This window comes from Pleurodeles waltl, chromosome 1_1 (assembly GCF_031143425.1).
Source record: "Pleurodeles waltl isolate 20211129_DDA chromosome 1_1, aPleWal1.hap1.20221129, whole genome shotgun sequence".
Classification (NCBI taxonomy): domain Eukaryota; kingdom Metazoa; phylum Chordata; class Amphibia; order Caudata; family Salamandridae; genus Pleurodeles; species Pleurodeles waltl.
This window is the reverse complement of record NC_090436.1, coordinates 938,453,427-938,472,137: the sequence shown is the minus strand read 5'-3', so window position 1 is coordinate 938,472,137 and position 18,711 is coordinate 938,453,427. Positions and strand designations below refer to the sequence as shown.

Below are 18,711 nucleotides of genomic sequence, written 5' to 3'. Positions count from 1 at the left end.
CTGGAAATCACCTACACGCCTGCACCGATTCATTTCTTCCCAGAGCTCTTTATTTTTGTGTGTGATTGTAGTATGGTTGAGAATAGAAGCTATTCAACTTCCCAGTTTAAATTGCCGGGGCCAAATGACTGAATCTCTGCCCAAGACACAATCAAGACTCAGATAGATATTACAGGGAGGGGGCATAAGGTGCCTTCTGTAATACAAGCTGTTTGCCTCTGTTTCAGTGCACGTTTAGCGTATTCCCCTAGAGTTCCCTAGGAGACTTTCCGAGGCTCGCCTAAGGAGAGACTGAAGCCGAAGGCTGCTGTCCACCACTCTGTGTGCGCCCCTGCACAGTGTGGGACGGGCAGTGCTATCGCCATCAGTGCCGGCACACAGCAAACATTCAGGCCCATATTTATACTTTTTTGTGCCGCATTTTGTGTCTTTTTTTCACGCAAATGCGGCACAAACTTAACTTCATATTTATATTTTGACGTTAGACTCGTTTCTTGCACCATTTTTTAGATGTGTGAACCTACCTTGTGTCAATGAGATGCAAGGTAGGTCTTCTTATCTAAAAAATGGTGCTATCCCCATAGCCCCATATTTATCCCCGTGCTAAAATGATGCACGGGTGGGAGGAGGGGCCAAATAATGGTGCAAAGCTTGCTTTGTACCATTATTTAACGCCTGGGTCAGACCAGGCTTTAGGGGACCTGTGGACCAATTTCCATGGTCAGATACCATGGAATGGGTCCACAGGTGCCATCCCCAAGCCCCAGGAACACCCCCACCAGAGGGACACCGGAGGATAGGGGACTCCATCCCAGGTAAGTAGAGTAAGTAGAGGTAAGTATTTTTAAAACCTTTTTAAAGTGCCATTGGGGGCCCTGAAATGGGCCCTCTACATGGCACTTAGTGCAATGGCCATGCCCAGAGGACCCCTGTGCTGGCCATTGGTGTGGTGGGCATGACTCCTGTCTTTTCTAAGACAGGAGTCATGTGGTATGGATTGTGTTGCGTCAGGAAATGACGCTAGGCTGGATAAAGGCATTTTTTTTTGCCTCTAGCAGCTTAGCGTCATTTTTTAGTGCAAAGCCCCCTTCGCCCATACTGCCACTCAACCTGGCTAACATCATTTTTTTTTCACGCTAGCCCACCCTTTGCGCCGGCTTGTGTGATTCCATAAATTTGGCGCCTGGCTGGAGCTCTGGAATTACCCAATCCGAGGTCTGACTTTCCAGATATCTCCTGCCCAGTCTGGTGACTGATTCGGTTTTGTAGAGTGGTGCAGTCATATTTCTACAGCAAATGTGCCTACCCCTTCCTTTCTACCTGCCTGTAATGATGAAGTTTGCCAACCCGCCTTGCCTTCCATGGGAAATACTGCAGGATATGTGTTGTGGTTACTTTATATTTCTTCACTATGTGTATGGATGGCCTTATGGAATGTTGGAGTGGGGTGAGGTCATAAACCCTGTGGTGGCTAGCTGGGCCAGGCGAATGGACCATCCAGCAACTGTGGGAAGGGAATAAATATGTAGTTTCAAAGAAGGGATTGCCTCAAGGACTTCTCCCAGATATACTTCCTAGGTGTTCTGGGTAGAGCAGCTCCTTCCTTCTGCGTGTCTGAGATGGGACTGTTGCCTTGGTATCTGCCTTGTAAGCAGAAGTTTCCTTGGTGCAGAAGACTGCAGCATATTCCGAGTCCCTCCTCTCCCAGTTTCCGTTTGATAGAGTCGGGAAGAAGCTAATATTACACAATCTTTTAAATTCCAATAGGAACAGAACACAAAGCATCTTTTTCATTTGAAATGCCATTTTTAGAAAAATAGGACACAGTTAAGATCGTCCTAGGCCATTCAGATGAGGGGGAGTCAAAATGTATGATTAAGATGGGCAAAAGAAGAATGGGACAAAACGATTATTTAAGTGGCAACAGTAACCCCAGAAGTAGATCAAGAAATGTAGGCAACCCTGACAAGCTGTCTTTTCAGGGGTTAACTGCGCAATCCGGGTATTTTAGTACAAGGAAAGTGCAGACCCCGATTTCCTCCTTTACCAGATAATGGTCTGGATAAGGCATATATCTAATGTGAAGGGAGGAGCTCACGCAATTTCCAGTACCCAGCTAGAATTTTCGCTATGTTTGTGCATGCCATTCTGTACCAACAAAAGATGTACCTTAAAATGCATTTAATTTGATGCTACTTTTTACAGCTTCTTGGAATAGGTCCTGCTCTGTAAGGGACGAAGCACCTGTAGGCTATTTGGCTGTCTGTAAAGGCTTGAAATAAGACAAAACGTTAAAGAGAACTACTCACCATTAAAATGAGCACTTGAGCTACTTATTTTGTATGAAATTATGGTTGAGTGTGCGGCAAAGCTCTTCTTGCCAGTACTGTCTTCATTATGTCATATCTTGACTATTGTACAATTTTGCAGGGACCAATTATGGCTCTCAGATGGCAGGACCACAGCTCTCGTACCCAGATTCCTTTTCAGGAAATCAGTCGCAACTTGCTGGACCACCTCAAAGGAAACTTGATCCAGACTCCATTCCAAGCCCTGTAAGTAATATTTGCATGCAAATCTAAGGACATGGTAATTTTCACTTACTGTTGTTTCTAAAAATTCACATGTAGTCCATGTTTGTGTGAAGTTAAAACGTTAAGGGATTTGGCATAGTGGGACCGATGCTTTTGTCCCGCAATCTCATGCTACCCCTGCTGTATTTAGATTAATGGGAAGCATTGTATTTACAACTGTATAAGAGCCGCATCTGGCGCCCTGCAAGCCAGGGCAATTGTGTTTTTGTATTTTCTGAAAACAAGCTCCTGGTCTGAGAATCTGATTTCAGAAACCAAAAATATTTTGCTACGCTGGCACATGAAGAATGGCGCTCCCTCACAAAGCCTGAAATGATGCGCAGGAGCAGATCCATGGAAGGCCCTGGGATCCCCCCCTTCCTGGCAGGGTCTCTAAATATGGCCGGCCGGAGGGCTGCCCACCACACTTTAAATTAACCTCCAAGTAAGTAGTAATGAGTGGGAGAGACATCTTGACTTTTAAGTGATTTAAATGCCCTGAAGATATACTTGGAACCTATAGTGAAAAGTTAGGTTTTCCCTATTACCAAAACAACCGTCTTTTAATGTTGATTGTGTATGAATTTCTATGATTATTGATTGTGCTTCAACTAAATTCATAAACTACAATTATTAAATAGAGTATCTTTAGGATGTAAAAGGTCTTTGGAGACCGCATCAAAAATTAAACTGCCCCTTCCTCAATTGTGAGAATTGTTTGAAGGTTAAATTATTGCTACTGATGTTACCCCGTGATCCATAAAACCTTGACCCTGAATAGACAGGTGATTTGAGACATAGCGTTCTGCCTTATGTAATCAGTCATTATTGGTCGCTGCCTTCCAGGATGTGTGGTCCTCTGTAAGGTGTCTTTAAAAGCCGTGCCTATGGCCCAAGCCATTGAGGGAACAGAACATTGACCGATGTGAACTTCCATGTTGTAAACATAAAGCTATTAGCACCTGCCCCCCAAAATTCCCCAACACTTGTCCCTGCCACTTAACATGGAATGTAGTCAAACAGCAGCGCTTCTTGGCAATATTATATAAGTTATTATTTGCTGAGACCATATCAGTGCACCTTACAAGATGCACGTTCAGTTTCATTTCAACTAAATGGGAACATTGCGAACTGAATGCAATGTCTTGTTTTGAACCTGAAGGGTACTGAGTTTGAGGTCATCCTTCTTAAACTATTGTAAAACAAACAAAAAAACTCTCGGAACCAGCACCTGAACCATGTGAAGAAAGCTAGAAGTAGGTACTGTAACCTTTCTCCTTGCTTTTCCCTCGTTTTTCACTGATTTTTTTCCTTCCTCTGCCCCCGTTTTCTGAGTGTTTTCTCCCTTTTTTAAGAGCTTTCTCCTTGTTTTTCCCTCGTTTTGCACTGCTTACTCCTTCCTTTCCCCTATTTTCTGAGTGCTTTCTCCCGTTTAATAAAAGTTTTCTCCTTTCGTTTCCTTCGTTTTTCACTACTTTCTCCTTCCTGTCCCCTTGTTTTCTGAGTACTTTCTCTGTGTTTTTCCCTCGTTTTTCTTTGCTTTCTCCTTCCTTCTCCCTGTTTTCTGAGTCCTCTTTCCTTGCTTTTCCCTCTTTTTTTTCTCTGCTTTCTCCTTCCCTTCCCCCATTTTCTGAGTGCTTTCTCCTTGCTTCTCTCTCATTTTTCACAGTTTTCTCCTTGATGTTCCCCTGCTTTCATTGCTACTCCATGATTTGTCTCTCATTGCCACTCCCGCCTGCTGCCTGTTTTCTCACTTCCTGCCAAGCCCTGCCCTCCACCTCCCTGCGCCCTCCCTCTACCCAGGACTTATTTAATGGAGACCACAGTGCGACTGCAGTGCCGGTGCCCAAAAGCGCACCAATGGCAAGTCCATCTGCGCCAGGTCACACCTGGACTGGTTCTTCCACCCTTCGCAGCTACACCGCTGCAGACCTCCAAGCTCTGGACCCTGGGTGCATCAACAACAACAACTGCTGCTGCACCATCACCAGAGGACAATTCTCCTCCCAGCACTGCCTCTTTACTTGCAACACTGAAGCAACTAACAACGTCTGACACTACACACACATCTGCACCCCCCACGCCAACAGAGACCGTCACGGCACAACTCCAGCACGTTCTACTCAATGCGCAATCGCTCTGCAAACATGCTACAGAGATCTGGGACACAATCTCATCCCTCACCCTGAAGGTCATCTTCCTCACAGAGACCTGGATGAACCCCACCTCTGCACAAAGCATCGCCATTGCCACAACGGAAGGCTAAAAGACAACACACCATGACCAAGTCAACAGCATAGAGGTCGAATTGCTGTCATCTACAAGGACACTATCCGCTGCACAAACTCCTCAGACGACCCAGCCCGACAATGGAGCTTCTCAATTTCATAATTCACACAGCCGGTAAAAGCACCATCAGAGGCACCCTCTCATACGGACCACTGGGACCACACCCCAGCTTTTGTAATGCCGTCTCTGACCTCATCGCCCCGATCGCCATCAAAGCCGAGCACTACATCTTCCTAGGAGATCTTAACTTCCACCTCGATGACCTAGACTACACCAACACAGCAGACCTCCTGGAAAGCATGAGCAACATCAGCCTCCAGCAACTTGTCACTGACCCCACCCACATCGAAGGACACACACTCAACCCCATTTTTACATTCAGCAACAGAGTCAAGTACAGCCATGTCTCACACCTCACCTGGACCAACCACTACAGCATCCACTTCACCACCTCAGGATCTACTAACACTAGCACCACTCCCCCCAGCTGCACAGTCAGAAACTGGAAAAAGGCATCAAAAGAGCAGTGGAACAACGCTTTCCACTCCCACCTCCCAGACACATCATCCGACCCAGAACAGGCTGCGAAGAACTTCTCCCAGTGGATCACAGAAAGCATAGGCAATTGCCCCCACCAAGCTAGCCAAACCCAAAGCACCAGCCAGAAGAACCAACTGGTTCATCACTTAGCTGAAATCCTTTAAACACAACTGTCAGCAACTGGAAAGGAGGTGACGTACCAGCAAAAAGACAGAAGACCATACCACTGTCAAAACAGCACTCAACGAGTACCACCGGCTCCTGATAGAAACAGCGAAGAACACTCTAGCAGACCATATAGAAGCTAGCACAAACCACAGCAAGGAGCTCTTTGCCATCATGAGGGAGTTCTCCAACCCCGGAGCCTCCGGGAACAACATCATCCCCTCCCAAGAACTTTGTGACACCCTAGTGCACTTCTTCCACGACAAGGTCTCAGCCATTTACGACACCTTCCAACCTCAACCCCTGCTGCCGACAGCATCAGCATGCTCACACCCTTGAACACAAACCCCGAACACCTGCTCAACTGTTGGGACCCTCTCACAACTCAAGCCACAATCTCTATCATGAACTCCATACAATCGGGAGCACCCGTGGACCTATGTCACCACCCCATCATCAACCTTGGTAGCAAGACAGTTGGCGACTAGCTCCAGAAAGTCCTGAGTGCCTCCACCACCACAGCCTTCTTTCCTGAGGACTTGAAACATGGTGAAGTAAGGCCCCTCCTGGAAAAAAAAAAATGTGCTGATCCAAAGAACTACCGGCCCGTCTCCCTGCTCCCATTTCCAGTGAAGGTTCTTGAAAACTCAACCAGCATCTCACCAGACACCTGGAACACTTCAACCTCCGGATTCTTTGTACAGGCATGACCGCTTCTACTATAACAATTAGGTACATGTAGCCTCGAACACGTGTTACCTCTTCCAACATCAGGTTCGTAGAACAAAACCTAATCAGTCCAGGTTAACCTCCTTCTGAAAAACAACTGAGACTGTGAGCAGGTTTTCTGTCTCATAGTGCGTAGTATGTTTTTCTCAACAATAACAAGCCAGTCTCATGCCTGACCTACCTAAAGCCCAATATCTTTCCCTCCCTGCCTAATACCTATGAATGTTAACAATAATTGATAGAAATACATTTTTGCATGTCTCTTCCTGTGCCCTAGTCACATTTCTAGTAGAAGTAGGGTTGCTCGATGTCACCAGTCTCCAGTGATCAAAATGAAAGATAACTGCTAAACTGATATGTCTACTAAGTAGTCCTTTTCCAATATTGGTCCTTAGTGAGGAACATCTTTCCATAGCTCAGTGTGAGGTGTCTAATATTGAAGTTTGATTTAAGCCTTGAAGTTTAAGTCTTAAGGAGATTGCTCCAAATTTTGTCCAAGATAGTCAGTCTTCCAGGACATATATTACTTGTTCGTAGGATGCCATTGAATGAATGGCCATTTATAAAACACAGAGCTGCTTTGGAAAGAAGCAACCTGGTGCTCACAAATGTAAGCTAGGGGATTATCAGTTTGCAGAGAATGAAGAGCTGCTGATAAAGCAAATTTTGTCAAAGATAGGTAGTCCAGTTTGTATATTACATGTTCAAAGGATGCCATTAAGTACATTTCCCTGAGCCAGGCCTCAACAGCTGAAATAGTGTCTGCTTTCCAAAGGTCCAGAATACACAGCTTGGCAACCACTAGAGCCATGAAAATCAACAGCCAGGCTGTAGAGTTACTTCTAGGTATGGTGACATATCATGAACCAGCACAGGCGATTCTACCAAGTTTCCTGTAATCTCTGACGGGGATCTCATCTCTTTCCAGCAATTATTCCAAAAAGTCTTAAGGATATGGCACTCCCACAATATGTGGACGTTATCACTGTCTGTTTGATGAAATCGTAGTTACAAAGGAAGCGAGAATATCAGCCAGAGAGAGAGAGAGAGAGAGAATGAGAATGAGAATATGAGAATTAGAATATGAGAATGAGAGAATGAGAAAATGAGAGAATGAGAATGAGAGAATGAGAGAGAATGAGAATGAGAGAGAGAATGAGAATGAATGAGAGAGAATGAGAATGAATGAGAGAATGAATATTCTGTGGTGGAAAGATACATTCTCCTTGTCCAGTCAATAATGCACACTAATCCATTAGCAGGCGTGATGCCTCAACTAGGTGTACTGGTGACATGAAGCCCTTCCCTTGATGACTCTGTGAATGTAGGGATACTCAATCTACTTCTGCTCCTCCAATATTACCCACAGGAATACCAGATTAGGGAATTGAGAGCGAGCACTGCTCCAGTAGACGGGGCTAGTTAGCCTGTCTTTGCATGCATTTATGTTATATGTTTATTTGTCACCCAGCTAACTCCAAGGTAAACAGGAGGCAAGACTCCAGGCACTTTTTTATCCTGGTGAAAGCCCATGGCCCCAAGTGGCCATTTTTCACAGGCTGAAACATGTTGATAGTAGAGGTGTGTAAGATGCCTATTACCCCTATTTGAACCCACCTATTCAGTTGTTAACCATGCCTGAGCAGCCACTAATAAATAAGATACCTGGGTTTCTCAAGGTATTTGTATACTGTAAGACCCCGGCTGCTACCAAATATCAAAAGTGCTCCCTGGGACATGGACGAGCCAATCCTGGTTTTTAGGGACCAGGATGAGACCCAATGATGAATTATACCTCTATTAGAGTGGGTGAGGGTCTAACAAAAAAACGAAATCTGTTCTAGTGCACATTGCATAAATTGTAATGTCTGATGGGGTCAGACAGATTTACTGGGTGAGGACCCCTTTAGTGTGTATTGTTGTTTGATGACATTGCCAGCAGTTTGAGCTGTGGGAAATGCCTGCCTGTACCAACCATTATGGGGACCAGTGTCTTATGTGCGAGATTTTGTAATATTCTAGCTTTAGCCGAGACTCCCGTAGGTATTTGTCATGATGCAATAAACGTTCTGACCAGTCCTCAGCAGTATAATCTATTTGGTCTGCCAGTTTTTGAGTAGGGTTTGTACTGAGCGTGAAAAAGGAGTGCCAAGCAGGATTTTGTACAGTCCAGAGGCCAATGCTTTGTAAGTGCTCCATGTTTTTAGGTAAGTCTATAAGGGGGATTTTGAAAGGGTGACAGTGTGGGGACCCAGAGTTGCAGCCGTCCAGTGCCAGTGTGTTTGTTGATGGTATCTCCAGAACTGGTTTGTCGAGACTGTTAATAAGGTGTAGATCTCCACAAATAACATTAGTTGAATGGCAAACAATAAAAATTCCATCTGTATTCTAAGACCGTCATGTTTTTTTCTTGTGAATAACTTGTCCATTTTAACCTAGGGACCTTTCACCCCAGACAAACAGTTTAAGATTATGCAGGAGAGCTCCAGCAATATTACTTTTGGTATCATTAAGGGGAACATTGCAAACACATAGTTGAATCTGGGTGCAGTGATCATTTTACTACTTCTACTTTGCCCCACAAAGATTGATTAAGGACTTCTCTGTCATGGCGGATTTTGCTGAGCAGTGGGGTCAGATTGTCCTTTGTAAAACCTGTGTCTACTAGATTTCTCATATGGTATAGGTTTGATGTTTTCCATCTGAAAGGGTGATTCTTAGCGTGTTTGCATTGGAGGCATGTGTCAGAGGCATATCTTCACACTTCCCCCCCGATTTATACAGTAGCCTGAAATCTAAAAGATTTCAAATGTTAAAAAGAATGGTAAAACTACCCTGGGCACATTGTAATGTCATAGGACTCCTGTGGCACAAGCCATATATTTACATGCATTCATGGATAGGCATGCACATGTGCAAAGCAGCCTCACGGTGCTAGGACCATTATGCCAAAATGTAAATAGTTTGAGTATTTCTGCTATGCAGAACCATCTACTCATATTTTCCTGCGGAGAATTAACTACATAGTCCTATCACTGCCGTACGTTTTTATTAAAGGTCAGTACAAATCTAGAATTGTAGGCTTAGTGGTTTGGCGACTGCTTTCCTTCCTTAGCCCTTAGGGCTGTCCTTAGTATTGATTGTTGCCCTTAGTATTGATTGTTGCTCTCTGGTGGTGCCCTTGATCTTTTCCTCCGAGCCAGGATACAGTTATTGGTAGCAATTACCACATAGTATAGTACCCTCGACAAAAGGTCTTCATTGGGGTTGACGTTTCAGGACCATTAGTGTTCCACTTGGCCTTGGCTCTTTAATTGCCGCTGCACCTCCATCCTTCAGATTTACACGTGCTCGCATGGAAATGTGTGTAGCTCATGATGAAAGCTGTTAATCCAAATGTTGCTTCTTGTGGGGTTACAACCTGAGGCTTTTATTGGTTTTCTGCATTGCCATTGCTCACTGCTAGGATAGTAAGACTGACAGCATTTCGATGAGAAGAGGCTGTTAGGAGTTGTCCACTTTCTGGAAATTGTTTGACTGGATTCGGGTAGGTCTGTTTGGGTTGTCTGTGTTTATATACACAGGATTGCAAGAGGACATGAGGAAGTATGACAAACAAGAATGAGGTTTATAAGAAATGGGGGCACCTGGAATAATGCATGGCGCTCCGTGCTGACCTGAGACCGGTGACAAAAAAAGACAGCTATATGAACACTGGCACCAAAACAACCCATAGATTCCAAAACATATACATACAACAGAGGCATCAAACCGAGTGACATCTTTCTACACACATCACTGCCAGCTACTGCTCTGTGCTGATTGTCCATAACAGACATGAACATTCGAACTGAGTGGTTGAGCAGCTGTCTTACATGTAAACCCTCTACGTATTGGGTTAAAGCACATTCTAGATGATTTGGTTGTGAGGAGTGCAGCAGAGGATGATGTTGCAGCATAGCTTTGTAGTATTTCTTAAAGTGCTCTTTCTGAGATATGCAGCCATACTAAGCAGCACTTCAGCAGTCTAAAGTTCCACTTTATCACTATGGCTGGCAATTAGTACCATATTCCATGCTTTGTGTAACCGGTTGATTCAGTTGTGGCTTTTTACCCAATAGCACTTTGCAGGCTTTGAGCATTACTTTCCACATCTTCGGTGGGCTCACAGAAATCCAAAGGTGCAGTTGTATACAAATCCAGGATTGGCAGAAGGCATCGTGCATTACTCTGGAGTTCTTTCAATCAATGACATTTATAGAGCGCGCTACATACCCGTAGGGTCTCAAGGCGCTGGGGGGGGGGGGTGCCGCTACTGCTCGAATAGCCAGGTCTTCAGCTTCTTCCTGAAGGAGAGGTGGTCTTGGGTCAGGCGCAGGTCGGTCGGGAGGGAGTTCCAGTTCTTGGCGGCCAGGTAGGAGAAGGACCTTCCTCCTGTAGTCGCTCTTCGGATGCGGGGGACGGCGGCGAGGGCGTGGTTGGCTGATCGGAGGTGGCGCGTGGGAGCGTAGAAGTTGACTCGGCTGTTGAGGTAGCTCGGGCCTTGGTCGTGTAGGGCTTTGTGTGCGTGGGTGAGGAGGCGGAAGGTGATTCTCTTGTTGACGGGGAGCCAGTGCAGGTCTCTCAGATGTCCGGAGATGTGGCTGGATCGTGGGATGTCGAGGATGAGTCTGGCTGAGGCGTTCTGGATCCGCTGGAGTCTCTTCTGGAGCTTGGCGGTGGTACCGGCGTAGAGGGCGTTACCGTAGTCTTTGTTATCTTTGTGCTGTGTGTTGGTGCTCTGGAGTCATGGTAGAACTGTAATCAGGCGTTTTCAATCAGGAGCTGACCAAAACCATGTTTTGGGTTGAGGGCGTACACATTCTGCTTTAAAACAAGTAAGCATTTCTCTTTTCCTTTCTAGCAATATCTCTCTCTCTCTCTCCCTCTGTCTGTATGGGAGTGTGCAGGTTGCACAAGATGCATGGTATATTGGGTCTGTGCGAGGTGCAAGAGTCCCCTTGATCCCAGATTGCACACTAAACTATTTGCTTGCACACTGTTTACATAGCCTGCCTGCTGCAAGAGCAGTGGGCCTTGTAAGTGGGACTTCTTTGCTCTGTGGGTTTTAGTAGGATCAAGTGCACATCTGTTTATGAATATGGATGTCACCAAAGTTCAGATTTCTAGAGTTGCTTGTTAGCTCTTACAGAGGCGGTTATCTAATCAGTTTGATCCATATTGTCCTTTTGGGGTGTGTATGATGTGAATAGATGAGGCTCTTTTTAAACTGTAATGCCACAGAGTATCTAAAAACAATAGAATATTTCGCTTGAGTGCAAAAAATGTTTGCTGTATTTGTTGTTTTTTCAACTGTCTCCGGTCTCGATTCCTAGGTCTTTTCCTTTTCTTGAAGGCCTACATTATTAGTAAACAACAAAAAACGCTGTCTTTCAGATTTTGTGGGAGTGATCTTCACAATGGTACACAATGAGGCAGTCAGTACTTACCATTTGAGGGTGGTTTGTTAATCCATACCTGATATTGGACAGATCAGGGCATCATTCCAGACTGCACATGATGTTCAGTCATTCTCTCTGAGTTCAATAGAAATCAGCCTAAAAAACATGTTCGATGGCATCTGTCGCTGTAGATACGCATGTTTTGCATAGCTCGCCATCTGGTGTTGGGTCGGAGTGTTACAAGTTGTTTTTCTTCGAAGAAGTCTTTCGAGTCACGGGACCGAGTGACTCCTCCTTTTGTCTCCATTGCGCATGGGCGTCGACTCCATCTTCGATTGTTTTTTTTCCGCCATCGGGTTCGGACGTGTTCCTGTCGCTCCGAGTTTCGGAACGGAAAAACAGCTAAATTTCGGAAGAATTTCGTCGGTATTGTTGCGTTCGGGATCGGCGTAGTTAGAATCAACACCGCATCGAAGATCGAAGAGCTCCGGAGCCCTTCGGGGTAGGTTTCGATCCCCCGTCGGGGCCTGCTCGGCCCGACCGCGTGTAGAAGAACGCCGATGGAACGGACCCCGTTCCGTTTCTGTCCCAAATGCCACAACAAATACCCCTATACAGACCAACACTTGGTCTGTAACCTGTGCCTGTCACCTGAGCACAGTGAAGACACTTGCGAGGCCTGTCGTGCGTTCCGGTCCCGAAAAACACTCCGAGACCGTCGAGCCAGAAGACTTCAAATGGCGTCCACGCCGACAGCCCACCGAGAGTTCGAGATACAAGAAGAGGAAGAAACCTTTTCGATACACGAATCGGACTCCGAGGAATTCGACGATCCACGAACCATGAGTAAGACGTCGAAATCCACTCATAAGAAGATTGTCAAGGCCCAGGGGACGCCACTGCCACCAGGCCATGGCTCCACCCATAAATTCGGTGACTGACCGTCGGCACCGAAAAAGGCCCAAACAGTGCCGAGACCGTCCGACTCCGGTCGAGACACCGGCACGCAGCCTTCTCGTGACCGAGACATACATCGACACCGAGATAGCGGTGTAGACACGGCTCGACGCCGAGACAGCGGCACCGACGAGGATGGAACGCCGAGATGTTTCGACTCCGAAAAAGAAAAAAGTCACCTCGGAGCCGAAAAAAGATGCAGACAGGGTTTCGGTGCCAAAACAACCTGCAACCGACCCAGTTTCAGGCTCTTATACAGAAGAGCAATCAATGACCTCCCAAATGCGAAAGCATAGGTTTGAGGAAGACCTGCAATCCACTGATGTAGACCATACGCAGAAACTTATTTTTATACAGCAGGGGACAGGAAAGATAAGCACCCTTCCCCCTATTAGGAGAAAGAGAAGACTGGAATTTCAAACTGACCAAACACCAGAAACAAAAATGGTGAAAAGGGTTACTCCGCCACCCTCTCCTCCACCTATAATTCGCGTCTCACCAGCACAAACTCCATCACATTCCCCGGCTCACACCACCATGAGCCAAGGTGACCAGGATCAGGACGCATGTGACTTATACGACGCCCCTGTGTCAGATAACAGTCCGGAGGCATACCCTACAAAGCCATCACCACCAGAAGACCGTACTGCATATTCTCAGGTGGTGGCTAGAGCAGCACAATTCCACAATGTAAGCCTCCACTCAGAACAAGTCGAGGATGACTTTCTATTCAACACCCTCTCCGCCACCCACAGCTCCTACCAAAGCCTGCCTATGCTCCCTGGTATGCTTCGGCACGCAAAAGACATCTTTAAGGAGCCGGTCAAAAGTAGGGCAATCACACCAAGGGTGGAAAAAAAGTATAAAGCGCCTCCTACAGACCCTATTTTCATAACTTCACAGCTGCCACCAGATTCTGTCGTTGTAGGAGCAGCTAGGAAAAGGGCCAACTCCCACACATCTGGGGATGCACCACCCCCAGATAAGGAAAGCCGCAAGTTCGATGCAGCTGGAAAGAGAGTTGCAGCACAAGCTGCAAACCAGTGGCGCATCGCTAACTCACAGGCACTACTTGCGCGCTATGACAGAGCCCATTGGGATGAGATGCAACATCTCATTGAACATCTACCCAAAGACCTACAAAAGAGGGCAAAGCAAGTGGTTGAGGAAGGACAGAACATTTCAAACAACCAGATACGCTCCTCCATGGACGCAGCAGACACAGCTGCAAGAACAATAAATACATCTGTGACCATCAGAAGGCATGCATGGCTACGAACGTCTGGGTTTAAACCAGAGATTCAGCAGGCAGTTCTCAATATGCCATTCAACGAAAAAGAACTGTTCGGTCCAGAAGTGGACACGGCGATTGAGAAACTTAAAAAGGACATGGACACTGCTAAATCCATGGGCGCACTCTACTCCCCGCAGAGCAGAGGAAATTACAGCACCTTCCGCAAAACACCCAGTAGAGGGGGGTTTCGGGGTCAGGCCACACAAGCCAGCACCTCACAGGCAACACCATCCAGTTACCAGGGACAGTACAGGGGAGGCTTTCGGGGCCAATATAGAGGAGGGCAATTCCCTAGGAATAGGGGAAAATTTCAAAGCCCCAAAACCCCTACAACTAAGAAGTGACTCACATGTCACTCACCCCCTCCACACAACACCAGTGGGGGGAAGAATAGGTCATTATTACAAAGCATGGGAGGAAATCACTACAGACACTTGGGTTCTAGCAATTATCCAAAATGGTTATTGCACAGAATTTCTACAATTCCCTCCAAACATACCACCAAGAGCACAAAATTTATCAAAACATCATTCCGAGCTCCTGGAGATAGAAGTTCAAGTACTATTGCAAAAGAACGCAATCGAGTTAGTACCAAACACACAAATAAACACAGGAGTTTATTCACTGTACTTCTTAATACCAAAGAAGGACAAAACGCTAAGACCAATCCTAGACCTAAGAATACTAAACACATACATCAAATCAGACCACTTTCACATGGTCACACTACAAGAAGTGTTACCATTGCTGAAACTACATGACTACATGACAACATTAGACCTCAAAGACGCGTATTTCCATATACCAATACATCCATCGCACAGGAAATACCTAAGGTTTGTATTCAAAGGAATACACTACCAATTCAAGGTACTGCCTTTCGGTTTAACAACCGCACCAAGAGTCTTTACCAAATGTCTAGCAGTAGTCGCTGCACACATCAGAAGGCAGCAAATACATGTATTCCCGTATCTAGACGACTGGCTAATCAAGACCCATTCGTTAATAACGTGCTCACACCACACAAATCAAATCATACAAACCCTCTACAAACTAGGGTTCACAGTCAACTTCGCAAAATCCAACATTCTGCCGCGCAAGGTACAACAATACCTAGGGGCCATAATAAACACAACAATAGGAGTAGCCACTCCAAGTCCACAAAGAATTCAAAATTTCAACAACATCATACAACGCATGTATCCAACACAAGAAATACAAGCAAAGATGATATTACAACTCCTAGGCATGATGTCTTCATGCATAGCCATTGTCCCAAACGCAAGACTGCACATGAGGCCCTTACAACAGTGCCTAGCATCACAGTGGTCACAAGCACAGGGTCACCTTACAGATCTGGTGTTAATAGACCGCCAAACTTACCTCTCGCTTCTATGGTGGAACAATATAAATTTAAACAAAGGGCGGCCTTTCCAAGACCCAGTGCCACAATACGTAATAACAACAGATGCTTCCATGACAGGGTGGGGAGCACACCTCGATCAACACAGCATACAAGGACAATGGAACGTACATCAAACAAAACTGCATATAAATCACCTAGAACTGCTAGCAGTTTTTCAAGCACTAAAGGCTTTTCAACCAATAATAGTTCACAAATACATTCTCGTCAAAACAGACAACATGACAACAATGTATTATCTAAACAAACAAGGGGGGACGCACTCAACGCAATTGAGCCTGCTGGCACAAAAGATATGGCGTTGGGCAATTCACAACCAAATTCGCCTAATAGCACAATTTATCCCAGGAATTCAGAATCAACTCGCAGACAATCTCTCTCGAGATCACCAACAGGTCCACGAATGGGAAATTCACCCCCAAATTCTGAACACTTACTTCACGCTCTGGGGAACACCTCAAATAGACTTGTTTGCGACAAAAGAGAACGCAAAATGCCAAAACTTCGCATCCAGATACCCACACAGGCAGTCCCACGGCAATGCCCTATGGATCAACTGGTCAGGGATATTTGCCTACGCTTTTCCTCCTCTCCCTCTCCTTCCCTATCTGGTAAACAAACTCAGTCAAAACAAACTCAAACTCATATTAATAGCACCAACTTGGGCAAGGCAACCCTGGTACACAACGCTGCTAGACCTATCAGTAGTACCCCACATCAAACTGCCCAACAGGCCGGATCTGTTAACACAACACAACCAAACGATCAGACACCCAGATCCAGCATCGCTGAATCTAGCAATCTGGCTCCTGAAATCCTAGAATTCGGACACTTACAACTTACCCAAGAATGTATGGAAGTCATAAAGCAAGCCAGAAGGCCATCCACCAGGCACTGCTATGCCAGTAAATGGAAGAGGTTTGTTTGCTACTGCCATATTAATCAAATCCAACCATTACACGCAACCCCAAAACATGTAATGGGTTACTTGCTTCACTTACAAAAATCTAACCTAGCTTTCTCTTCCATTAAAATACACCTTGCAGCAATATCTGCATACCTGCAGCCTACCTATTAAACTTCCCTATATAGGATACCAGTCATTAAAGCATTCATGGAGGGCCTTAAAAGAATTATTCCACCAAGAACACCACCTGTTCCTTCATGGAACCTAAATGTTGTCTTAACTAGACTTATGGGTCCACCTTTTGAACCCATGCACTCCTGAGAAATACAGTTCCTAACATGGAAGGTTGCATTTCTCATCGCCATTACCTCTCTAAGGAGAGTAAGCGAGATTCAGGCGTTTACAATACAAGAACCTTTTATACAACTACACAAAAATAAGGTCGTCCTAAGGACTAATCCTAAATTTCTACCAAAAGTTATTTCACCGTTCCATCTAAATCAAACAGTGGAACTTCCAGTGTTCTTCCCACAGCCAGATTCCGTAGCTGAGAGGGCACTACATACTTTAGATGTCAAAAGAGCATTAATGTATTACATTGACAGAACAAAGAGCATCAGGAAAACTAAACAGCTATTTATTGCATTCCAAAAACCTCATGCAGGAAACCCAATATCAAAACAAGGTATAGCCAGATGGATAGTTAAATGCATCCAAATCTGCTACCTTAAAGCTAAACGACAACTGCCCATTACACCAAGGGCACACTCAACCAGAAAGAAAGGTGCTACCATGGCCTTTCTAGGAAACATCCCAATGCAAGAAATATGTAAGGCAGCCACATGGTCTACGCCTCACACATTCACCAAGCACTACTGTGTAGACGTGTTATCCGCACAACAAGCCACAGTAGGTCAAGCCGTATTAAGAACATTGTTTCAGACTACTCCCACTCCTACAGGCTGAGCCACCGCTTTGGGGAGAGAACTGCTTACTAGTCTATGCAAAACATGCGTATCTACAGCGACAGATGCCATCTAACTGAAAATGTCACTTACCCAGTGTACATCTGTTCGTGGCATCAGTCGCTGTAGATTCGCATGTGCCCACCCGCCTCCCCGGGAGCCTGTAGCAGTTCGGAAGGTACCTTCAACTATTTGTATATATATTATTTTAACCTTAAATAGGTACATACTTAGTCACTCCATTGCATGGCCACTATTACTACAATACAACTCCTACCTCACCCTCTGCGGGGGAAAAACAATCGAAGATGGAGTCGATGCCCATGCGCAATGGAGACAAAAGGAGGAGTCACTCGGTCCCGTGACTCGAAAGACTTCTTCGAAGAAAAACAACTTGTAACACTCCGACCCACCACCAGATGGCGAGCTATGCAAAACATGCAAATCTACAGCGACTGATGCCACGAACAGATGTACACTGGGCAAGTGACATTTTCATTACCTGTTCACTCATAGGTTTAATGCTTTTGTGATAAATTAAAAGCAAGGGAGCAATCAACTCGGTGCCCTATCGATTATTATCTTATCAACTCATTATTCAGTTAAAAAAAGGGCACAAGAACATCCCAGCCAACGTGTTTTGGAAGAAAATACACTAGGAAGAATTTTTCTTTTCCATCCAGGATGTGACTACGCAGTTTTGGGTGTATGGACACAATGCTTCCAAGTCTCATTCAGTAAAATAATGCTGCAAGCATACTGGCAAACTCTCCCGCTGAACCAATAGGTTCTTTTTACTTGGAATGTTCGACTTATTAGTCAGCCTTTCCTTGCCAGTAGAATTTAATCCTTACATGTTTCTTCCAAAAACGTTGTGCTGATCTCCTACCCATCTTCGTGTTTTGTATAATTTCCTTATCAACTCTTAGAGTGTATTTATTCTAAATCTTCATTCTAAATGGCTGAAAAAACCCGACTGCCAAGAGAGAGGAGAAGATCTCGAAAATTGTAATGTGATTGTATATTGACATAAAGTTTCTGCTGCAGCGATACGTGGCTGCGGTGGTTCAGGCAGATCAGTTTCGTTTGCAGCCACTCCTTGCAGGATGCAACTTGCTTTAACCCTTACCATAAGCTTGAATAATTAGCTTTCGCTGAAGATTCCTATGTGTCTCCACCAGAAGCAATCAGTGGTTGTGGCTTTCAAAAGCAACACCTTTCCATGGAGCTTTGTAATGCGGCTATGCTTGCCCCTTTCTTGTGAATTCTGTAAGCATTACTGTGGGAATCTTGTCTCAAAGCTGATTCTCGATTTTGGCGACCCGTTCTTTCCAGACTGATGCTATTTGAGCTGTTAGTCTAGCTCCAAATATCTTTCTTATTAGCAATGCCCACCCTCAGTTCTTGCTTGTCGTCAGCGATGATTTA

At 45.3% G+C, this 18,711-nt stretch overlaps 1 protein-coding gene across 3 annotated transcripts in view; it reads left to right on the top strand.

Moving 5' to 3' along the window:
• The window catches only part of SEC24D (SEC24 homolog D, COPII coat complex component), a 319,615-nt gene that overhangs the window by 96,844 nt on the left and 204,060 nt on the right, over positions 1–18,711 (top strand). For all 3 annotated transcript variants that reach the window (XM_069230160.1, XM_069230162.1, XM_069230161.1), the window contains one exon: positions 2,431–2,555. In XM_069230160.1, the coding sequence (XP_069086261.1) occupies positions 2,431–2,555 (125 nt within the window). The remainder of the gene's footprint in view (positions 1–2,430; positions 2,556–18,711) is intronic.